This window comes from Brachionichthys hirsutus, unplaced genomic scaffold, assembly GCF_040956055.1.
Source record: "Brachionichthys hirsutus isolate HB-005 unplaced genomic scaffold, CSIRO-AGI_Bhir_v1 contig_177, whole genome shotgun sequence".
NCBI lineage: Eukaryota > Metazoa > Chordata > Actinopteri > Lophiiformes > Brachionichthyidae > Brachionichthys > Brachionichthys hirsutus.
In genome coordinates this window covers 131488-155485 of record NW_027180396.1, presented here as the reverse complement: position 1 = coordinate 155485, position 23998 = coordinate 131488, and the positions used below count along the sequence as shown (strand labels likewise).

Below are 23998 nucleotides of genomic sequence, written 5' to 3'. Positions count from 1 at the left end.
GCATTTTAATATCATGTATAAATCTATGCATTTTGGTGAATTTATTTTTATTTTTACTCGACCTGTTTCCAGAATAAATGGATGAAAATAGAATGTTTTAAAATGTTAATCAATACTAGCTGTCATGTCAACGGAAAATATTTTACATTTGAGATTATCTTTACCGATACAATTCACCTTATGTTGCTAATATTATGCTAATCTACCCATTACTTTTTTTTTTTAACCCTCCTGTTATCCTTAAATATTAACATTCTATTTGCCTCCAGAAAATCATCTACAGAAAATTGTTGACAAAGGTTTTGTGTCAGGGAATTTGTTTGTTGAATACAGAAATAAAAACATTGACCTGTGCTCTAGCACCACCATTGAGCAAAACTTTAGAATTATTTATTAGAATTAATGTCTTGAAAAGAAAAAAATATAAAAACTGATGATGCAGAAGTTTCAAAATCCTGAAAGGCCAAGTTTAATAAATACGATAGACTCAGCTTTAAAGGGTCAAAGATCATTTCTTGTCAGACTTTTAAACTATCATGGCACCAATGAAATAATACCAAATAACTGAACACACTGATGAACACCGACGAAGCTGGGACTGATTCATGACCTACAGAGCCAGCCTTCCGGAGCAGATGTTCCATTTAAGATCTGAAGATGGAGACAAGCCGGTCTGAAGGAAGATCCATCTTTAGGATCGAAGCAGGAAGTAATGCAACAATGAGAGGAAACGATGTTGCAGGAGAATCACGGAGCCCTTCGAACCGTTTGATCTTTACTATGGTGGAAACAAAGGAACTAAATGAACAGGGCTACTGAAGAACATACAATTCATAGTATTCAGACTATGAAAAATATAATGGACCACATTAGAGCACCAAGGGTTAGAGCATTGCCAGCAGCTGCTGCCTGATTGTTGCAAATGATCAAGTACTGCCATTCATGCCACACCCTTGCTCTGCAATTAAGATTCTTTTTTAATTGGACTTTATTTTAAAATAACTTCAAACTATCTGATCCGGTTACGCCAGACTTTAACGAGTGTATTGGCTTTTCTACGTGACGCAGGGATATCGAGCCAACGCTAAAGGTAGTTTATATTAGTCGAAGGTGATGCTTGCCTGCGCATCACAATTTTGCATTCAGGCCCTGAAGGAGATTCAGAGATTCAAATTAAGGGTCAAGTTTCTCCTCCAGTCCTCAGTCTGGCAATCCCAATTTTACTACATCAAATTATATTTAGGTGTTGGTTATACAATCACGTACCGGTACTTATAATCTTAGCTTCTTTCAGACCAGCCCAATTTCAGTGTCAGGTTCCCAAAAATTAGATTCTCAAACAATTAATTCTTATTGCACACCACATTCAAAAGAGAAAACAGTCAGAGTTGACCTTTTTTTAATGGAAAAGTCATTTCATTCAAATGAATGGAAGAAGTAGACAGTTATTAAATAAAGCCAATTGCAAAGCAATCATCCGATATATATTTTGGGGAGAGTTTTCAGCAGAAATCTCTCATCAAGCACGACTGTAAAGGTTAACACCCATATCATCACTGTCCTGTGTGCCGAGAGCACAAACACAGTACCCCCCCACATTACGATGAGGTTGCACTACAAGTGCACCTTAATGGAATGACAACCTTGCCAACTTATGTCTCGGAGCCATATCACAATTGGCAAGTTTTCACACTGCACGGTCAGAATAGTGAGTCTTCTTACAGCGGACTGCGGCTCGGGTCTGACCAGCGTCCCAGTTCCCCAAACATCCAGAATGAAAGGAGTAACACTCATCCTCGTTGGATACTATACCCCATTTTAAAACCCAGAGATGGACAGACCGAAGTCACCAGATATTGCAGGGTTTAACTTATATTTAGCATATTGTGCATTTAAACTTAATATTTAAAGCTTTCAATTGAATCTCATGATGGCGAGGCCCACCTGTAATAAGAAAGTTGCTCTCGTTTACTGCCAATAAAAACGGAAAACCAAATCCGGATCACAATCCAGATCAGTTATCAGTCCACAGGCTGGAAATCAATGATCAGAAGGCTTTACTGAAGCTACGCTTTTGTCCTCTGTTGCCATCCCCGCCACTTCGGGAGCCACCAGAATTTCTCCCCCTTCCACCCCTGAACCTTCCGCCTCCGCCTCCTCTTCCTCCGCCTCCTCCTCTTCCTCCCCATCTTCCTCCTCCTCCTCCTCCTCCTCGGTCAGAACGTTTAGGGAATTGCTTCTCTTCTAGCTCTGGGAGCTCGGCGGCTATAGTCAGCTGCCAACGGCGACCATCGGTCCAGCTTTCCTGTTGACGGTGAAAAGGGTGAAATACAGCAATCCGTTAGCATCGACAGCACATTTGAGACTGAATAAATCTTGTCTGCTGGTTGCGCTTTCGCACACGCACACTAACCGAGGCATAACTTGTACATTTTCCACATGTTGAATCTTCTGTCTGTAAACACCTTGTGCTACGAGATCATAGTTGTTCTCACCTGAATCTCCTTGACTTTGTCAGCTGGGACATCGAAGCAAACTCCCTGTAATAAACACAAAACGACTGAAGGTGAATGTTTCTGACTGCAGTTGCCTGTGAGATCAGCACCCTCAGGAGAGCCTCAGACGTCTTATTGCTGTGACAGCTCGACAGTAATAAAACTGTTTATTTCAAGACAAATATATGCATTCTTCTTTCACTTTGATCTTTTATTTGCTACTGGTTGCCAAGACGCTACTAAGTCCATGAGGGATCTAACATTCAGCAGTTAGCAGGACCAATTTGCAGTCAATCTGAACTTCTTAACGGCAACGCCACGTCAAATATTCTGCTCCCGCAAATGACGTGCGGTCTCTTCAGGGAGTCGTGTATGCACGTACGGTTTTGTCTTTGAGGAAGGTCATTCGGTGGATGTGATTCTCGATATCTTCACCAAGTTGTTCTCTGATTGTTCTCCAAGCGTAACCCATATTATGCATCTCCTGAGAACAAGCCAGCTGCATCGTGTTGTAACCCTGCAACAATAGGAATTAGGTTGAATATAACTAGAGGCGGAAGCATCATAAACTCTGGCTGCTTCCTTCTTTCATTTGACAAAGGAAAAACAAAACCAGAAGGAAGCAATGGATCATTTATGGTAAGAATGAAACCCAACTTACGGCATCAGAGTTGAGCAGCGACCTCTGTTCTAAACTTGTGGCTCCAGAAATATGGGCCAGGGCGGCTGCTAGTGCTTCCACGGCTCCTCTTTCCTCAATCAGTTTCTCAGCTGATGCTCTGAAGTAGCCGACCGCTGTGACTGGAACGGAGTCCAGGAACCTAAACAAAAAGAAACAAGTCATAATCTGACACTTTGTTTCTCTCGTTGGGCTGCATCCAAATCAAGGAAAGGAAGGGCCGAGGCTTCTGGGGGAGACTGGCTCTCTAAATCTCCTATCAACGACATTAGCAAAACAAAATATACATTTGGATCTCACTCTCAGGTTTCCTACCTGACAGCATCCTTGCTTGATGACTTGATGATTTCGCTGGCAGTGGGAACGCCAACTCGTCTGAATGAGATGCACTGGAAGAGCACAAAATAAAACTTTGATTCTCAACCGTAAAAACATCCGAAGCAGAATCATTCAGACCATAAAACGCCAATATTATTATGCGCAAGGTGAGTTTTTTTGTTTTTGCAAAAGTACTTAAACTTTATTGGTTGCTCCTCTTCACTACAACAGAATCTAAAGCGACGTACTGCTTTGTCTTCTACGTAGCGCAGCTGGTCCTCCTCTCGCCTCTGGTAGAAACAGATGCAGACTCCGGTCCTGCCTGCTCGGCCGGTACGTCCCGATCGGTGGATGTACGATTCCACATCCTGAAGGAAACGGTGACAGAAACGCTCTCAGAACAAGAGCACGCCTTCATGAACTACAATGAATGAATCATTGCTCCACCAGGTCAAACGAATGCCGTGGCAAGTCGCAGTATGCAAATGTTGACCTTTCAATGTATTGTCTTTTGATAGTAGGTTCTACACTTTAAAATAGCATCAATCAAAAACATACATCATAAAAGGCACATTAGAAAAATGCAAAGACATTCTCATGTCATTCAATTATTGTTGACTGCTGGTAACACAGCACACCTTAGGTGGAGAACACTGGATCACCAGGTCGACCTCGGGGATGTCTAAACCACGGGAAGCAACGTTTGTGGCAACCAGAACCTCAAAGGTCCCGTTCCTGAAGCCCTTCAGCGTCATCTCTCGCTGTTTCTGAGGAATGTCACCGTGGAGGGTCTGGGTACTCTGAAAACAAACACACAAAACCCCATTTAGGTTGATTGCATTCGACAGGTGGTTCTTTTTAATTCTCATGTTATTGCCGTAGACCTTAACGCAAGAACTTATTCCAAACGTATACCTGTTTGAGGGACGCATTCATCGCGAGTTCATTGGCATTTTTCTTTGTTTCGCAGAACACGATGGTTCTGCCGTGGCTGCCGCTGTAGACCTGGATCACGTCGCCTAGAACGGCTACGCGCTGCGACCAGTGGCACTCTATGGCCAGATGCTACGAAGGACAAGGACAGACAGAGGAGAGAGAAAGAACAACCAGGGAGGGGGGACAGACATTTTCATTAAATCAGTTGGCAGCAGCTTTTACTTCATTATTATTCCACCGTTGTTGATGATGATAAATAACTTTTACTGCAAATCGACTTGGCTTTCCTGATAGAGGTAGGTGACGGTATTTAACGGTCTCGATGACTAACAGCCCCCTATTACAGGCAACTTTTAGAGACCCAGGCATTAGAAATAAGCCTGCTGTGATGCTTGCTGTATGGAACCCAAGAAACACTGAACCTCAACAAATCACACACTCTAATACGCACAAACTCACTTCAACAGTCGTTGCCGCTTTCTGGGTTTTCTTGCCAATCAAGTCGATATGCTTGCACCCCGGTCTCATGTATTTCTTGGCCACGTCATAAACCCAGGGGGGGCAGGTGGCAGAAAACAGAAGAGTCTGTGGGTTGGAGTCGGAGCCTGGCAAGGAGAGAATACACGAATGGTTCCTAGTTTCACATACAAACATCACGCACAGCTAAATCCCATCACGCCTAATATGAACACTTTCATAGTTATATTTTTTAACTTACCATTTTTATACGATGTGGACAGAATTTCTTCGACCTGTTCGGTAAAGCCCATGTCCAACATTTGGTCCACTTCATCCAGAACAACATGCTTCAGTTTGGAGAGGTCAAGTTTATGGTTCTGGAGGTGATCTTTGATTCGACCAGGCGTCCCAACCAAGATATCGATACCATTCCGGATGGCATCAACTGGACAAGAGGAAGTTCAACACAGCAATGAGCAGGTGGGTTAACCCAAAGAGTAACTCGATAACATTAAAATTAGAGAGGTTTGTGACTTACGCTGTGGGTTGTATGGGCTCCCACCATAAAAACAAGAGATCGAAAGTCTCTTTATGATGTCTTTGAAGTCCTTGGCGACCTGGATAGCCAATTCTCTGGTTGGAGTCAAAACCAGGACCTAAAGCCGGAGCAGAGACTCCGTTATAACACAAATTGAGAGCTGCTCACATTCATCTTGGAATATTGGGAGTTCAGCCAGTGGTATGAAAGTCGTTGGCTAAATTCTAGTTCCTCTCGTTAACCCTAACCCCTTGCAGAGGTGTTGGAGTGTTTGAAATATGCAACTGTCAAATAGGATGCCAATCGTTAAGTCAGAGGATAAAAGATGGAATGATTGAGATTACTGTCAGAACCTTTATTTATTAAAATCAACCAAAAAGCAATGAGAGCAATCGCGTCAGTCACTCTCAGTAGTTGAGCAGCAGAGTTCTTAGATGAGGTGCCCGGTTTGCTCAGGCACCCCTTAGAAACACGAAGGCAATATACACACTGCCAGCATCATCAACTAGTGACAAGCCTGACCGTTATGCACTCCTGGGATTTTCTAACACCCCTTCATTTTTAGTCTGCATCTGAAATCCGTGTATTACGAAGGCTGCCTGGAGGCAACCAGCCATCAATCCACACACTACTCTATAGAAGAACGCACAAAAGGAGGGGTAGGACCAAAGGGAAGAAGTGAGAATGTGCACACCTTTGGAGCCCGGCCTCTGGTGAACTCTGCATCCTTCTGGAGCTTCTCTATCAAAGGGATGGCAAAGGAGAAGGTCTTTCCTGTTCCTGTTCGGGCTTGAGCGATTACATCCTCCCCATTGTACACATGATCGAAGGTTTGCACCTGAATGTCAAACAGGTAAGAGACTCCCCGAGCTGAGTGATGGAGACAGATGTGACGGGGGGGGGGGGGGGGGGAGAGAAAGGCATATTAACACACACACCCACAGGTCCCTATGCAGAGAATGGCGTATTCCAGGTTAAGATACATACAAGTTTACAAATGTAAACATGACGCCTACCTTTTAGTTTACTGATGGTGACTTCAGAGATGCTGAAGTTGGAGAAGGCGCCTTCCCTCTGCTCCGGAGTCTCCTCCTAAAACAGGTAACGACAGTCAGTCACTGTGATCTTTCACGTTATCGTCCCTGCACAGCCCAGAAGCGTCAACTTCAAAAGAGTCAAGGTCAAAGCAAAGCACGAGAAATATCAGCACGTTAAATAAAAGCAAACGACTTGTTTTCCCGTAATTCACCAAGTATCGTTGCGTTTGACTAATCAACAAAAACTGGAATATAATATTCTCTCAAATAAAAACTATGCAACGGAACTCAAAGATCTGGGCGACAACTCAAAAAGCGAGTGAGTGAAGTCCTCCATCGCAACGATCACTAAAACCGAACAAACGAGTCGCACCGTTTCTTTTTCGCTGTCCGATTCTCCACTCGATGGGGATGGTGTCTGGAGAGGAGTCTGCAGAGGCGTGTTCGGAGTGGAATGTCCGTTCATCGCCTTGTTAATGTCTTGATCTGCCATCATCTTCTTTCGTTTGTTGGTTTTCTACACCAAGATAAAAGTGAAGTCATTATTTGGTGACGACAGAAGCCGTTGCATCTTCACAGGAGAATCCGGAGACACCTTGGTGCGCTACTCCCAAGATGTAATGCTTTTAACTGCCCACAAGATGATGCCATTGTTCCTTCTACCAGAGGCCATACTTTACAGCATCCGCTCACACACACTTCTGTAATAGTTTATGGGTTTGGGGCAGGATGTCTCATGGGCTCATCAATGTAATATTTTGCCTATTTAGAGCCAGTAAACTGCATATATCAGTAAGAATACACGTTGAAAGTACCACGTTCTTACCTCTGCGTCTACTTCAGCGCCCTTCTTGGTCTTCTGCTTTGGTATTTCGACACCATCACAGTTGCCGTTCATCTCTGCGGCCTCAACCATGTGTCCGTTCAACTCGTCCGCTGCCAGCTTGTCTTTTTTTGTCTTTTTCTTCTTTGGTGCTGGAGGTTCACAGTCTGTGTCCTCCTGGTCCTGCAGCTGCACTTTCTTCTTCATTTTCTTACCCTCCTTGATCTTTTTCTTTAATTCCATTTTTAACAGGATAAAAAAGGGGAGGGTGAAATGTAAGTTATGCTACACAAATGTTTCTTTTGAAAAGCTTCATTTTGCACATCTGGCATCACAGAGGCCCGTCTCCCGGTAAAGGAAGTCAACTCAGATACACATGGCCCGTGTCTGTGAGGACAGATGGGTACACAGTCGGATAGTCGTACTTTCACTGATCCTGAGGGACATTTGGTCTTGCTTTGTGTGTTTTGTGTAGTTGTTAAGTGCATTTCTCTTGATCAACAAGACTAAGCAACACTAGTTTGATAATCGCTTAATCAAGTGTTCCACTGACTTTTAGTTAATTATAGTAAATTAAGGATTTACATTCAACACTGGCAAAAAAAAAAAACATTTTGAACGCCACGCTTATGTGACAGTTCGTTATTGTGAAAACCAGAGACAATGACTAATGCATGCTATAATTATTTTTCTGTCACGGTGTTAACCATCTCGTTTTTCCCGTTGTAACTGCAACGCAGTCCGCTCTCGATCTCCACGTGTCCGGTCCGCTAATCCACGTGTTCTCAAAACATAGCATGCAAGGCTAAACGGCTACACACGTAAATGTCCATTAACGGCATCTTATTCGCGGACTGTATCCATACTTGACAATATATCATTACTGGTCACATTATAGTAATACACTGCCATTACCGTGACTACATTAACCGTGTTTATAGCTGGTAAATCAACAGTTAGCTAGCTAGCTAGTTAGCCTCGCGTCCGGGTTAGCACGTTAGCATGTTGTCAAACACGGAGCAGCCGGGCCTGACGTCGAACGAGCGACGCGGATTATTGAGCTCAGTCCCGGCAACGCGACCGACTCCGCTGACCTTCAGAGGTTTGACCTCCGCGGCGGCGTCTCCGGCGTCTTCCATCTCACGAATGTCGGTTTCAAATGTGATTTTTGACGGCATTTCGCGCCCCTGATGGAACCCCTCGAAAGTAGACGCGCAGGCCGAACGGGCTCGCGGATTAAAAGGAACGCGCACATTTGCGCGACGGCGCGTGTTCGCGGGCCACGCATAGAAATAGAGGAGGGTAGACGGGCGCTGCCCGCAAGAGCGCTCCGTCTCTCGATCAGAACTGTTGGGATAAAGACTGTGCGATTCTTGCGTCATAATATTTGTAATGAATTATTAACTATTATTAACTATTGTAAGAATTACAGTGATAAGCAAAACGTATTCCGATAATTGGAGTGTTTTCAACGAAATGACATGAACCTACATTTGTATGAATAATCCTATTGAATTAAATTATTTAAAAACAGAAAGTTGGGACAAGGCACTTTCCAGGTAGAACAGGAGACGAGCTGCAGGGAAAGATATAACTCAGCTCGCCCCATAAGAGCAAGCACTTTGGCAACAGAGGCTACTGAATAAGTGTGCCTGTGTTGTCCTGATTTTTGATCTTTGCCGACCTTCCGAGTGGGTGAATGCGATGTGAGGCTTTAATCTGGATCTCTTTTCTTCATCCGATTTGGTGTGCTCGTTCTCTGAGTCATTACATGTGGTCATATTTACACGGAACTTAAATGTGAGAATAACAGCAAGATCCGGGGCCGTAGTCAGCTGGGATAGGCTCCAGGAACACCTGTGAAACCACAAAGGGGATAATCACAAATGGTAAATTGAAACCTTTCCTGTCACTCGTGAGTTTTTAATCACCCCAGTGTATCTAACATTCCTCTTGAGGGTTTGTTTGTTTAAGCTTAATAAATAGGATTGCTAAAGAGAATGCAAGGACTGTCTGAAGCCATTTTATGACCTCTTTTCAAACAACCTAACGGATGTCTTCAGCGAAAAGGAGCTAACAATTAACTTTAACATCAGCCATGTGACTACCAATAGCGTGACACCATCACCAGTGTTTTACTATCAGAAGATAGGGTGGAGAGAATGTACATTTGGTTTCTGGACTTTTTGTTCAGTACTGTAGATTAGCATTTTAAAGGTTTGACACAAATGTAGTTTAGCAATGTGGGACTTCAATAATTTAATAAAATGTAAATACTTCTTGAATTTTCCAATACAGTAATACCTTGATACACAAGTGTAATTCGTTCCTGGACCGAATTTGTAACTCAAATCGCTTGTATGTCAAATCAAGTTTTCCCATATAAAATAATTGAATAAAAATGTATCCATTCCAGCCGTCTAAAAACACTCAAATCAACGGTAATAACAATGAAGAAAATGTTTTTAATTGCTATATAGATACACACACAAAATGATATAATAAATGATACACCTTATTAGTGAATGTGATGTTATTATGAGTTTAACCTTCGAGACGGACGATAGCGCTCATGGCGTTGTGCAGCGCTCATGAGGAGCAAGGCAGAGAGAGAGTTGGACGTTACGTAGACACTTTATACCGTAATTGTACCTTACATAAACTTAAACATCATAAAATATTGCTCGCAGGCTTGCTCGTATTTCAGAACATTCATATGTCAAAGTGCTTGTATATGTCGAGGTATTAACTTTACCTATTGCAACGAGAACAGCACTCAGAGAGCGCAGACCTCCGCCAAGCAGCTCATTCCCCCATTACACCGTCCACATGGTGATCTGGTGATCAAAAGATTATAAATTGTTCTTGTATCTTTATATTGATATTTTTTGCCGAGGGGGGCTGAAGGGGTAGTGGGGGGGACATAAGCAGAGAGATGTTTTGTTTTTGCTTTATATTATATGCTGAGTTTAAGTTACTCGATGTTCCAGGGTCACTTAAGAAGAATAGAAAAAATATAAATCTTTTATTGTCATTGTCTGTTGTACAACGAGATTAAAATGGCATACAATCCCTGCTAGCAAACATTCACTCATACATCCACAGGAGATAAAATAAGATAAGAGTACCGGTATATACAATCATATATAGGGGCCAGTTACCAGGTGTCTGCAATCAAAGGGGCCTTTGTTGCAGACGTGAATGATGCTGCTGCTGCTGCTTTCCGGTTTGTTGACTCTTGAAGCCAAGCTTTCTACAGGTGTCGTTGCATTCCTCCCTTTCACTTCTCACTGTCTATAGGTGTCTTTGCATTCCTCCCTTTCGCTTCTCACTGTCTATAGGTGTCTTTGCATTCCTCCCTTTCGCTTCTCACTGTCTATAGGTGTCTTTGCATTCCTCTCTTTTGCTTCTCACTGTCTATAGGTGTCTTTGCATTCCTCCCTTTCGCTTCTCACTGTCTATAGGTGTCTTTGCATTCCTCCCTTTCGCTTCTCACTGTCTACAGGTGTCTTTGCATTCCTCCCTTTCGCTTCTCACTGTCTATAGGTGTCTTTGCATTCCTCCCTTTCGCTTCTCACTGTCTATAGGTGTCTTTGCATTCCTCTCTTTCGCTTCTCACTGTCTACAGGTGTCTTTGCATTCCTCCCTTTCGCTTGAAAGGTATTCTGTTTTGCTAAACATTCAGAGTTGTTTCCTAAAAACAAACTCACAAAAGGTGCTGATGTTCTGTGTTGAACTGGTTCATTACTGATTGTGATGGGTCAGGCCAACAAAAAACTTTCCCATTTTCTCTCTCTCTCGCTCGCTCTCTCTCTCTCTCTCTCTCTCTCTCACACACACACACACACACCTTTTACTTCATGCGCAGTATGTTTTTCATCTGCTTAGGTTCTGGATATTCTTCATACATAGTCTGTTAGAATACAGTGGAAAAGCTAATCTACTTAGTTTAGCTCAGTCTCTGTTACATAATTTTAATAATATTTCACAGTATTTGCGATACAGGCACTGTTTGGCTGGACAATAGCCTGAAAACGCCAAAGATCTAATATGGTGCGCAACATTTCCAGTACTTTCATCTTGTCAATTGGTGCCTCTCTTCTCTTCCTTATGTAAGTACCCATTCTCTCTTCTCTACAACTCCACAGTGCAATATAAATGGAACAAACGTACAACCAAAACAAGAATAATAAAATAGAAGTTAAAGGTAGCAAAAAAAAAAAAAAACTTTGATCTGCAATTAGAATAATTTGGGGATTTTAAAATTCCAAAATACAGCTCATGAATTTAGCGTAGATTATCCTGTTAGCTTCAACATTGTTCTATATTTACAGGGTTTGTATTTTGACCACTTTCCTTTATGACCTGCACAGTTTTCTACACACCAGTCCACTTGGTACTTTGATCTGAACTAGAAGTCTAAGTACTAGATGTGGACTGCCTGTCCAAGTGTTGAACCTTTTGTTTTTGATTGACCTGCTTTTGGGGGTGGTGGGAAGGTTCCGCACCGGTGTGCAATCAAATAAATGGCTGCGCCTTATTGAGGAAACGGTGTGGCACCAGGCCAAACAGAATGGCTGTGTTCTGAGATTTTCCTCAATTTCCTGTAAGTATGGCTGTGACAACACCAAATCACAAAACACCAAAAATCAATTTTTGGTGTTCTGCAAATCCAATTTTTTTTAATTTATTTTTACATATTACCATGATTCTACTGGACTAATGATGTCAATGTTTAATGAACTGCTAAAAATAGGTTTTATGGTCGTTGAATATAAAAATCTAAATAACAGAAAAATAAGACTGTCGTTTTTGGTGTAAAGCCAATTACGAGGGGAATGAGCCGCTTGTCAGAGGGTTGGGCTCTCCGAGTGCTTTTCTAGTGAGTGATACGAACACTGATACGATTCTGTGAGTTTGAGCTTTAAACTATTCAGGCAGAATAACAGGCTCATTGAGTTTTATACATTTTTTGGTGCCATTAGTATTGGTATCTTTTCATCCCTCTGTCTGGGTGAAGAAATAATATTGTTTCCCTCTATGGCAGTTTCACCTCACTGCCAGAGGAAATTAAATTAGACCAACTGCATAGCATTTATATGCAATTTGTCAGTGTGATCAGAGCTGGGAGTTTGCTCATAGCCTGTTGTATTTATGTTAGCTCCTGTAGTGACACCTTACATTCATAATGACCACATAATGACTCACTTTTTTGTTTTAGCTGACTCTTCATACACTTAGCTTAGAAAAGAGTAAGTGGTTTTCACTTTTGCCGGCCCCAGAAAAATCAATTGAAGCTTCTGTTCTGGTAAATATCCAGCTGCTAAAGAAAATCATAAACCTTATCGAGGCATTGTTTATTACATTAAAATATAATTTTTCAGATAAATAGTCATTAAGCAGAATCATTTTCTATCTTACAATTGACTGGTAATGAAAACATCTCTGTGTAATTTATCATCATGCAATATGATGAAGGCGTTATTATTTTTCTGCAAGAAGCATTTAAGATAGTTTTTTTTTCTTTAAATAATGTGGTAATTAGGAAATGGACTAATTTAGATGAATGGAGGACGCATTTAGTCCATTTATAAGATTGTTGAGTGATGATGAATTCCATTTTCACCCTTCCGATTGTTAAGATTTTTTCCTTTCTACAATACAATCTTTATTTAATTATCCATTCATCCATCCATCCAGAATTGCTAACATAATTTAAGATATGAAATCAAACATGCTTGAAATCATCCTACATGTTTGTGCACTGACATTTACAGGCAAAATATATTCCTTAACCCTCAGTCACCACAGGATTATCAGTGCCAATCATGTCAGTTCATGTTTTCTCCGGCTGTGTTTGGTCTGCAAAGCAGTCTTGAAAATCAGCTGTCGGCTATGTAGCCAGCCTGCAGCATAAATCCCTCTGATTTTACATGTATATGCATGTATCCAACCAAAATGCAATTAAATAGAAATGAATAGAAACAGAACTGTTTTCATGCAACAATGAATTAATATTACACAAGTATAATATTGCCACAGTTAAATTAGTTCACATCTATCTTCAGGTATTACTTTTCCATGTCTGAATCAGTTTTAGTTTGCGTACACCCATGGCCAGCTAACTACTCACATGTCATGTCAGTTATTGGGGGTTGCTGTCATTAGTCCTCCTTGCTAAGAAAGCCTGTTGGAGCAGACATCTGATAACAACTTAGTGTGGCGATAAAAGAGGTTCTTGTGAAACAGTAAAACAAATGTCCCTGCCTGGACCACTTTGTCCCTGAGGTCTGACACTTCAGGCATTAACTATAAAAAAATGTACATTGTGAAAAGCAAATCGCATTCAATAAAAGCTGTCCATGTCTCGGTGTCTTGTTGCTGTGGGTCTCTTTCCGACTGTTTGCCTTCATGGTTTCAGGCCTTATGGTTCCTTTTGTCTTCACTAGTGCTGTTGCATTTGTTCCCTGCTCATTGCATGCATGGAGTCATCTTCAGGTGTCTGATAGATATCCCCCCTCCTGCATTCATTTTCTGCTCAAACACTCCACTGATCACACGGACTTCATCACACTGAACACTCACAATTTATTAACCCTTGTGTGGTGTTCGGGTCTGTGGGACCCGTTTTCATTTTTCATTAAAAGAAAAAGGATACAATTACCGTATTTTTTGGATTATACGTCGCTCCGGATTGTAGGTCGCACCAGCCAAAAAATGCATAATTAAGAAGAAAAAACCATATATAGGTCGCACTGGAGGATAATCGCATTTTTGGGGAAAATTTATTTGATAAAATCCAACACCAAACAACATATAGCACAAAGAACATGCTAACACGTTTACCAAAATATCAGGTTTTACTCCGAATCACGAAATCCAAGGAAATCTTCATCCTCGGTGTCACTTTTGAACAACTCCCCCAACTCGGCAGGTAGACAAGACGCCGCTTCCTCTTCTACGTCGCTTACATCAGACTCGTCGTCAGTTGCAGTTCCAATTATTCCAGCCTTTCTGAATCCCGACAGGATGGTTGCGGTTGTCACTGAAGCCCATGCTTTGTCGATCCATTCAATGACTTCCAGGAAAGTTGCATGGCGCATTCTCCCGGTTGCCGTGAAGCTGTGCTCTCCATCCGTCATCCACTGCTCCCACAGGTTACGCAAAATTGACTTAAAGCTCCTATTCACGGAGATATCAAGTGGCTGGAGTATTTTGGTTAAGCCTCCAGGGATGATGGCAGGTATGGAGTTGAAAACTTTTAATTTATTTTTTAACTGTGGTGTGATGTGCGCTCTCATGCTATCCATCACAAGCAGAGCTTTGCGTGCTTTAAAGAAGCCATCCGGTCGCTTATTGTAGCACTTTGTAAGCCACAAGTTCATCATTTCTTGATCAATCCACCCTTTCGCGTTCACGGCGACTTCAACTGAGGAGGATTGGATTTTTGGCATGGTTTTTCGTTTGAAAATGACCATCGGTGGCAGTTTTGATCCGTCTCCACAACATGCCAGCACCACTGTGAAGTGTGATCTCTCATGACCAGTTGTAACGATATTCACACTTTTTTGCCCTTTCTCTGCAACACTTCGGCCCATGGGGATGTCAAAAGTGAGGGGGACCTCGTCCATGTTAATAATATGATCCGGTGTCACGTTGTGATCACTTACATGCTTTTCAATGAACGCGCGGAAACTGTCAACCTTGGCTTGGAAGTCCGCTGGCAGTTTTTGGGACAGTGTCGTCCTAGCTCTGATAGAGAGGCGTTTGCGTTGCATGAAGCGGTAACACCAAGAAGGTCCTCCCGCAAAGCCGTTTATATTCACCGCCCTGGCAACCACCTGGGCGTGGAGACGCAACTGCACCGTTGACAAACCTCTCCCAGCAGCACGTTGTTCAAGCACCCATGCGTGAACTCGTTCCTCCAACTGCGGCCACCTAGCTTGTCGCCCGCGATTAGCTTTCTTTGTTTTCTTCATTTCAGTAAGCGTAACCTCCGCTTTTCGCCAGTCCCTTACAAGTTTTTCGCTCACTCCAAACTTTCTTTCTGCTTCTCGATTGCCGTTTTCGGCTCCATATTTCACTATCTGAAGCTTGTAAGCCGCGGAATATGACTTTCTTTTCGGCGCCATTTTCAATCAGCCCTTCTAATTTGTGTTTTTAGATAACAGGTGTGACAGATAACTCTGAACCTCCAGAAACCGCGACAGATTCTGACGGGTCACAGAGTTCCCTGTAACACCTGTTATAGAAATGTGTAGGCTACTGTCTCTGCGCTCACAGATTTTGTAAAAAAAAAGCATATATAAGTCGCTCCGATTTATAAGTCGCACCCCCGACCAAACTATGAAAAAAACCGCGACTTATAATCCGGAAAATACGGTAATTATTTTTTCAAACTGAGACTCACTGGCTTTGGCTCATTTTATGTGAAGAACATATATCAGAATACATATTTAATAACAACACACCCCCCCCTACACATTTCTATTACATATAAGATGTTCGGGTCCACTGGACCCGGGGCTAATAGAAGTGTGGAAATTGATGTTGTGTGTACTACAAACCCACCTACACACCTACACACACACACACACCTACACACACCTACACACACAGCAGGCCTAGACAGGAGGATGACAGAATGTAGGTACACAGAAAATCAGTGGGTCAAATGTGCGAGATCTGGGCTGCCTGTGATGCTCAGAGCTCCCACCTCAACTGCTGACTTCAAAGAACAGGCCTGTCAAGTCTTCCAAGTTTGTATAAACGGCTGACACATCCCTGGTATCCTATGTGCCAAAGAAAGGCAAGAATGTGGTACTCATGAGTACAATGCACGGGGATGGAAGAATCTGTGACCAGGAACATCACAAACCAAGATCATCATGGATTATAATGCCACAAAAGGAGGGGTAGACAACATGGGAAAGCTGGTGACGGCCTACAGCTGCAAACGGAGGACTCTACGCTGGCCACTGGTGATATTCTCTCAGCGTACAATGCCTTTGTCATTTGGATGGCACGAACCCAGAGTGGAAACGAGTGAAGCTGCAGAAAAGACGGCTCTTTCTTGAGGATCTGGGAAAGGCATTGGTGAGGCCACAAATGAAGAGAAGAAAACATATCCCCAGAACCCCAGCCTCTGCAGCCATGGTGAGGAGGATTCAGGAGGAGAATGCTGGTGCCCTGTCCACCCAACCTACAGAACCACAGTCTGCAGAGCCTGAAGTAAGTGTGTGATGCTGCTGCAGTGCATGTCTGGCACTCATGTCTTGTGAGAGAGAGAGGTGTTAGTAAAATGTCTGATCTTTTCATTATTCTAGGTTATGAACACCAGCAACAACAAGAAGCGGTGCGAAGTGTCCGACCCAAGATGGACAGGAAAACACAATATACATGCATCAAGTGCAAAAAATATATCTGCAACACACACAGTGAAGCTCTGCCCCTCATGTGTTGTATAGGCTAGCGGCTAAAGGCCATGTGTTCAATGGGGCTGATGTGTTGTCTTGACTGATATGTTTACTCTGAGTTCAGCTTGTGTTGTGCACCTGAATGGGTTAAATTTCAAGTTCAAAGAAATAAAAGTCAGTAGTTTTGAAAAACCTTGCTTCACTTGTAAATGTGTTGCCACTCATATCTTGATTTTAATTGATTTTCTTTATTATGTTTTAAACAAAAAGATTTTTATAAATGTGACCTAACAAAGGTAAAGGGCAAATACTAACCATATATATTGTTTATACTGCTTGTAATTGGGATAAGGTAAACATATGTTCAGTATTTTAATATAAAATTGTGATTGTGAGGCATTAAAAGCCACAAAATGCAACGGGTCCATCAGACCCACGAACACTGGCTGAGTAACAACAATATGAAAACCACACAAGGGTTAAACTTGTTGCTGTGTGTCTTCACAGAGTCGTCTACACAAGATTGGACATTTCCAGGTAAAGACTCCATAACAGAACATGAACAGCAACATCACTCGCTAAAGCGTAGCAGCACACAAAGTACAGTCAGCAAGAGAAGAAAAAAATGTGTATATGTAATCTCTAACTTCAATCAGAGAAGGCGCCAAATAGGGCATTATCTTTACATTATATTTGATGAATTGCTCACTAGTTCATTCCCGATCAAATTATTTGTGTTTTTTCATTGTCCATTTCATCAAATCAATCCTGTTGTATTACTGACATCAGCATGTGCTTGTTTGAAGTTTTTGCCAACTGCTGGATGTTAATTCTGAGCCAGAGGCGACTCAAGTGTCGGAAACAGGGAGGGAAGTCCTGACAGCCGATTGCCCAGAAAATGGCAACTGGAGGGTGAGACTCCATGGAATGCAACCTGGGTGAGAATACACCTAATTTTTGACTCACATAAATGAACATTGACCCGAACACAATTTCCATCTGAACTTCCTGACACTCTTGTTTACACCCTGCCCTGTTATTAATGAATAACTGTTATTAAGTCATAAAAGTAGAAATAGTAAAGCAAGTAAAGGAGACTTCTGTGTAGGTTCTCAGTCACCAAGTTCCATGTACCGTATTGGCCCGAATATAACACGACCCGACTTTTTCAGCCTAATTTCAATGCAAAAAACATTGTGTTATATTCGGGCCAATACAGTAAATCAAGATGAGCATAAAAAAATAAAGAAATAAAAAATCAGATGGACTTTGGTTGAAGACGTTTCACCTCTCATTAAAGAGGCTTCTCCATTGTTAAATGACTGGTAGAGAGTCCAGGTACTTATTCTCCTGGGTTGGAGCAAAAAACAAACAAAGGACCGAAACCACCAAGACAATAAAACAAAGAACTGCAACCACCAAGACAATAAGACTCGTCAGGAGGAGTTCCAGAGAGTCTCTAAAACTGAGGACATACAAGATCGTGTGCAGTTTATCCCATCACTGACCACATGCTGCAATTCCTGTGGCATCTGGCACTCTGGTTTGTTTTTGTTAAATGGGTCTTCATTGTTGTGTTTATTATATATAATGCTTTAGAATCAATAATAAAGAAGTTTTATTGTCATCATATTAGCATAAGGCAACGACATGATGAAATTCAATTCTTTAATTGTTTATTTTTTAAATATGTGAATATTTTTGAGTCCCCCATTTACTATTTTGTGAATTTTGATGAATATCTTGAAATGTACTCTTATATTCCAGACTGAAGTATGCTCAGCCAAGCACACAGAATGGGTAAGCTAGTAAAACAGATATTGTATATTTTGTTGACTGTGTCCCTGCACACTGTGCCATCAATGAAACCATAGCAGCACACATAGCAAAAATAGCAAAATGGTACAAAGCAATAAAAATAATCCATGTCTCAGTGTCTCATCTGATTTATAATCTGATTCATCCATTCATGAAAACAAATTATACAAGCAAAGCAATCAACACATTTATGTTCTCTGGAATGAAAAGAAAATGGATAGAATATTTATTTCCAGATGGATCCAACCACAATTTAGTGTTTTTGGTGTTACTTTGATCTTAGACATATTTAGTTTTCATACCTTTTTTTAATTTGTTTGTGTGTGGGGGGGGGACAAGGTTCAAAATAAATGCAAAATAAAAAAATAAAAATAAAATAAATGCAAAATAAATGCAGGTTCAAAATAAATGCAGTCTGAATAGATGCTAGATGACCACTTGTCTAATTATTACTATTACTATTCTTTCTTTCTTTTTAACAGCAGATGAGCTAAAGCAGAGGAGGCTTGTTGTTTATAGAGTTACCTATCTAAGATTGAAATCAATATCATGACAGGGTACAACTTTATTGCTGTTACTTCTGGCAGGCAGATGCTAAATGTACAATAATGAAAATCATACTCAAGATCAAAAATCATCTTTAAATGAATTAATACTGTAAACATTTTAGTTTTTTTGCTTGCTTGCTGCATCATAAAATGAATTGCTTTAATGTAACGATGATGATGAATGTGAAATAGTTAATATTGAAAGCTAAACTGCTCTTCGTAGTTTGACTTATTGACTAAGAGAATTAAAAGGACAAAAAAAAGCTATAAATGTTTAAATATTTTAAGAACTTTATGTCTGAATCCACAATTTCTTAATCTCGCACAGACGCCCTGATGTGAACGCAGTGACGAACTGGAATGTTCCTCTGGTTTGGGAGGGAACCTTTGACCCAGTGGTTCTGGATGCAATCTATAAGAATATGGACCCAAGAATTGCTGTGGTGGTGTTTGCTGTTGGAAAGTAGGCACAGACTCAATTGGCCTGGTCTCCTGCTAAAACCTTATAAAGCTCAAAATGGACAATGGCTTCACTTGAATGCTACTTATCATCAGTATTGTATAATTTGTCTTAAGTGTAGTATTTTCTTGTCTGCTAACTGGTTATGCGCCTGATGTCATGCTATCATAACAGATACACACGTTTCCTGAAAGGCTTCCTGGAGTCTGGTGAAAAGTATTTTCTCGTTGACTTCAGGGTCACTTACTACATCTTCACGGACCATGAACAAGAGGTGCCACATGTGAGTTTTCTGTTTTTTAGTGCACATAGAATCACACAGAACTATTAAACACCAAACGCATCCCATTAATGTTGAAGGAGATGTAAAATGCAATTTATGTGTTTAATTTTAACTTTTCTTTTTGGTCAGATTAAACTAGGTAAGGGCCGAAAAGTTTTAGTGTTAAATGTCCCCAGTGCCGTCCGCTGGCAGGACGTAGTGCTTGGCAGGATGAAATGGGCTACCATCGCTATTGACAAACAGGTAGGTAACACACATAATCAGCCGCTCAAAAAATGTAATTAGTTTATTCAGTTGATTGCAATAGTCGGTGCTTAACAAAAGGAATAGCTCTGTTTTTAGTCAACATAGCGTTGTCACAGAAAATAACTAGAAAAGCACTCAGAGCGCAGACCTCCACCAAGCAGCTCATTTCCCTCCTAATTGGATTTAAACCATCAACATGGTGATCCGGTTCTAAATTGTTCTTGTTATCTTTATGCACCAACCATGAAAAGTAAAAGTGAATCAGAGTCGGGTTTTCAATGTTTTCCTGATGTCATTCTGGATCAGATCCAGAAGAGATTTTGCATGATAGTGCATAGCGGACCCCTTTATGACTGTGATTTTTGGTGAGTGAATTGAATGCATATATTACAAGGTAGGATTTTTTTGAAGAAGCCTCCATTTTAAGTAAATAAGAAAATCATTTATTTTGTATCCAGGTGGACCACTCTCAAAATTTAATGGGATCTAAGTTAGACCAAGACCCATTTTAAGAAATGTTTCCCCTCCAAGATCCATCCAGCAGTTTTTCCATAATCCTGCTAACAGTCAGACAGACAAACGCCATCAAAAACATAACCACTGGCTAAATAATGGCCAAAAGTGCTGCTTTCTCCTTTAAAATAGACATATATTCTCTGAAAGTAAGTTTTGACAGTTTCAAATAATTTGACACAAATTTGCTAACTTTTTCTAGTGAGGGAGGGAAGATTTCAGAAAAACCATGTATTTGTGTTTAATACAGGATGAAGCCAGCACTGGCAAAAAAAAAAAATCCTGGAATGGTAAAAATGTGAACGTTGGGAGTGTTCGTCGTGGCATACTTTTCCTTGTAGTGTGTGTGCCAGTGAAAACTACATTTAACCTTTCGTTATACTGTCACAGCTCCTGGAAAATGTATATCAATGCATTAAAATGAAAATTTCAGTTCCATAACTATGAATCTTTTCACAATTTGCATGAGCCTGAGATTTCTGGAGATTCTGTCTGACTGCAGGGAGGGATTTAAATCCGTAAATTGAGTTTTCAATGTTAAAATTAAATATTTTTTACTGACTCCATACTGGATCCGATCCGGATGATATTTGGTGGTGAAATGGAGATCCCCACCCTACAGGAATGTGTTAGATTCCATAAACATTGGTCAATAATCAACCGAGATACTGAGGACCAGATTTTGAAGCTACATTAACTGCAATGTTACCGAAACTGTCAAACCAATCCATAAAATCCATGAAGTCTCGGCGGAGGTAACAACAATGCTCAGTGAGGGGCATAGTAATAAAATAGGATATCTGTTATATTCTGGCCCTGACACCTTTAGACTCACAACTCACATGCTTTCAGATCCGTGATGAGGCAGACTATCTTTTCATGATGGACATCGACAGCATCTTCTACAACCGTTTTGGAGTAGAGTCTCTAAGTCAGCTGTCTGCCGTGCTTCATCGAGGCTACTATAAGGTTTAACACTTTTTTTTAATTTTCAGATACAGTAAGACACTCTATTCCTTATTTTACATAATGCCCTGCATTTTCAATTTTTGTTTCCTTTTTTTTGCTGTTCCTACTTTTGATGCCCAAGTAAGTCATGTGTTATGCAGATTTGTGCCTCATTTTCTATTTTATTTTAAACAGAGTACAAAACGAGAAGATTTTCCATATGAACGTCGGCCCATGTCAAAGGCCTACATTCCTCTGGATGAAGGAGACTACTATTACACTGCTGCAGTCTGGGGTGGATACCTAGAAGACATGTACACGCTAGTCAAGTAACCAAATCTTCACATTATTTGCATGGGAAGGACAGCATATTGTAGAATATAATAATGTAGTAGAATTTTGAATTTAGAAAACAAGCAAATCCCTTGGCTTAAAAAAAAAAAAAAAATTTAGAGTCTTTAATTTTATATATATATATATATATATATATATATACGGTTTACAGAATGCTGTTATTCAAGCACCTTATTGGGTTTTGAGGGGTTATGGCACTAATTTACTAAGGTTTTTTCATTATTAAATCCTAAAATAAATGTTATTCTTCAAACAATAGCTCAAATTTCTGCTTCTTTTTCTTTTTTTTAATCAGATACTGTTACATGCAATCGGAGGAAGATGCCAATAATAAAATTGAAGCTGTGTGGCAGGAGGAAAGTCATCTCAACAAGTACACTCACTATAATTCAATCCCTCTTTTATTATATGAATAAAATGTATATTGAAAATAAAATGTCAACTATAAAGGAAACATTTTTATTAAACTATTTGCATTTGAAAAGGTTATGCTGCCACTGAAACAAAAAATTGGTTTTGAAAAAAAAAAGCTCATTTCAAAATAAAAACAGCTATTAAAAATAATGTCATTTTATTTTTCCCCAATTCTCCATGTCTGTCTTTTTTTTTTTTAATTAGAGTCTTTGTACTTTACATATCAGTGTCAGGGTTTCATTTTCAACCCTCTGTTACTGTTTTGATGTGAACAGGATGGGCTTTACAGTTCAGGTTTAGTTTTAAGTCTTTATATTTTCAGTGCCAAGTTGTATTGTCTGTCTTCTAGCCACATGCAGTAACTGTGTCTCCGTATTGCAGGTACCTGCTGTACAACAAACCAACCAAGGTGCTGTCTCCAGAATACCTTTGGTCTGACTATGACGCTGTACCAGCAGACATTAAAGTCGTCAGAATATCCCAGCTTGTGAAGAATTATGCAGAAGTGCGACCCAATGGGGGAAACTGATGTCAAGTCAGTCAAATTCATGGTATTCTCAAAAAAAAATAAGACGGGGGACTATGGGTTTCTTTGTCTGTATTTTATATTATATAGGTATGGTTAGAGGGTATGAAAAATAATTGTTTCAGTCTTTTCCCTATCATTAACCAGGATAGAAATTTCAAACAAAAATACAGACAATCAATAGGTCACAACAATTATTAAAATAGTGCTAGATAATGTGTTTGTGTGTGGGTGGGTGTGTGTGTGTGTGTTATTTACAAGCAAATGGGCATTTAAAAATGATTGATTCTCTTTGGTTGGTTGGTTGGTTTGTTAGTTGGCATTCCTTATCAACAATTTATATGAATAAATACTTAAATAAAACTGCATATTCATGAGAAAATGCTGTGCTATATGACGGGAGCGTTTCATCTCTATCGCCTCACTCAGTTTTCATACCGCAGCTCTGTAATGGACATTTTCTCAGAGACAAAAGTAAAATCTCAAATGTCTCCCTTTGTTGCATTTAAGTGTCGTCATTCATTGGATTACAAGCGGGGGATGGGGGGACGGGCTGGACGTCCAATAATATAACAGCCTACAGAAAGTCAAGGGAAACAGGAACGTAAATACCAGAACCAAACTCCAAACCCACAGTCACAGAAAAAAGACAAGATAAAAATAATAATTTAGTTATTAGGTTGTCCATGTGGCAATGTGCAATGAGTTAAAAATACACTGTACAACATATGTGTCAAACTCAAGGCCCGGGGGCCAATGTGGCCCGCCACGTCATTTTTTTGGCCCGCAAGAGCTTTGTGCAGACATTTGTTTTTGTAAAATGCTGAAAAGTAAAAGTGAATCAGAGTTGATGTGTATTTGTAACTGATTTATAATCCGTAAATTTTTACAGCAGTAAGGTATCAATATATATTTTAGAACTATGCAATTGCATATGTAATATTTATAATTTAATTAACTATGTAGTAGTAAATACAGTTATTTAGCAGCATGTTAAGGAGTAATTACATTTTATTTACATTACATTACATTTACAACTGGCCCTTTGAGGGCAACCATAATGCTGATGTGGCCCTCAGAGAAAACGAGTTTGACACCCCTGCTGTACAAGATGTTCATGTAATAATTTCGAGAAGGAGGACATTAAAACCAGGTATTGCTGGTTGCTGTAATTTTAATGAATTACC

At 40.5% G+C, this 23998-nt stretch overlaps 2 protein-coding genes across 2 annotated transcripts; one reads left to right on the top strand and one right to left on the bottom strand.

The window, feature by feature from the left end:
* Positions 1-1382: 1382 nt before the first annotated feature.
* On the bottom strand, positions 1383-8509 carry LOC137914596 (nucleolar RNA helicase 2-like). The gene is made up of 16 exons (XM_068758113.1): positions 8380-8509; positions 7289-7516; positions 6836-6979; positions 6442-6517; positions 6120-6295; positions 5426-5543; positions 5147-5332; positions 4888-5033; positions 4408-4557; positions 4131-4292; positions 3741-3860; positions 3490-3563; positions 3157-3316; positions 2878-3012; positions 2496-2540; positions 1383-2305 (listed from the first exon to the last, which is right to left on the bottom strand). Exons 1-16 carry the CDS (start codon positions 8461-8463, stop codon positions 2048-2050), a joined length of 2262 nt encoding a protein of 753 aa, XP_068614214.1. The 5' UTR covers positions 8464-8509; the 3' UTR covers positions 1383-2047.
* A 2826-nt stretch (positions 8510-11335) lies between these two features.
* Positions 11336-22814, top strand: LOC137914594 (globoside alpha-1,3-N-acetylgalactosaminyltransferase 1-like). Its single transcript, XM_068758111.1, has 10 exons — positions 11336-11397; positions 17508-17639; positions 18469-18501; positions 19396-19530; positions 19702-19810; positions 19940-20053; positions 21422-21538; positions 21713-21846; positions 22167-22244; positions 22667-22814. The coding sequence occupies exons 1-10, from the start codon at positions 11336-11338 to the stop codon at positions 22812-22814; spliced, it is 1062 nt and encodes a 353-aa protein (XP_068614212.1).
* The last annotated feature ends 1184 nt before the right edge of the window (positions 22815-23998 follow it).

Bases quoted from the DNA above. Each gene is read 5' to 3' on its own strand.
- LOC137914594 (XM_068758111.1), top strand. From the start codon at position 11,336: ATGGTGCGCAACATTTCCAGTACTTTCATCTTGTCAATTGGTGCCTCT. The intron at 11,398-17,507 runs GTAAGTACCCAT...GCTTGTTTGAAG, and splicing joins GCCTCTCTTCTCTTCCTTAT to TTTTTGCCAACTGCTGGATG. The intron at 18,502-19,395 runs GTAAGCTAGTAA...AATCTCGCACAG, and splicing joins CAGCCAAGCACACAGAATGG to ACGCCCTGATGTGAACGCAG.
- LOC137914596 (XM_068758113.1), bottom strand. From the start codon at position 8,463: ATGCCGTCAAAAATCACATTTGAAACCGACATTCGTGAGATGGAAGAC. The intron at 6,980-7,288 runs GTAAGAACGTGG...ATCTTGGTGTAG, and splicing joins GCGCTGAAGTAGACGCAGAG to AAAACCAACAAACGAAAGAA. The intron at 3,013-3,156 runs GTAAGTTGGGTT...CTATTGTTGCAG, and splicing joins CGCTGCTCAACTCTGATGCC to GGTTACAACACGATGCAGCT.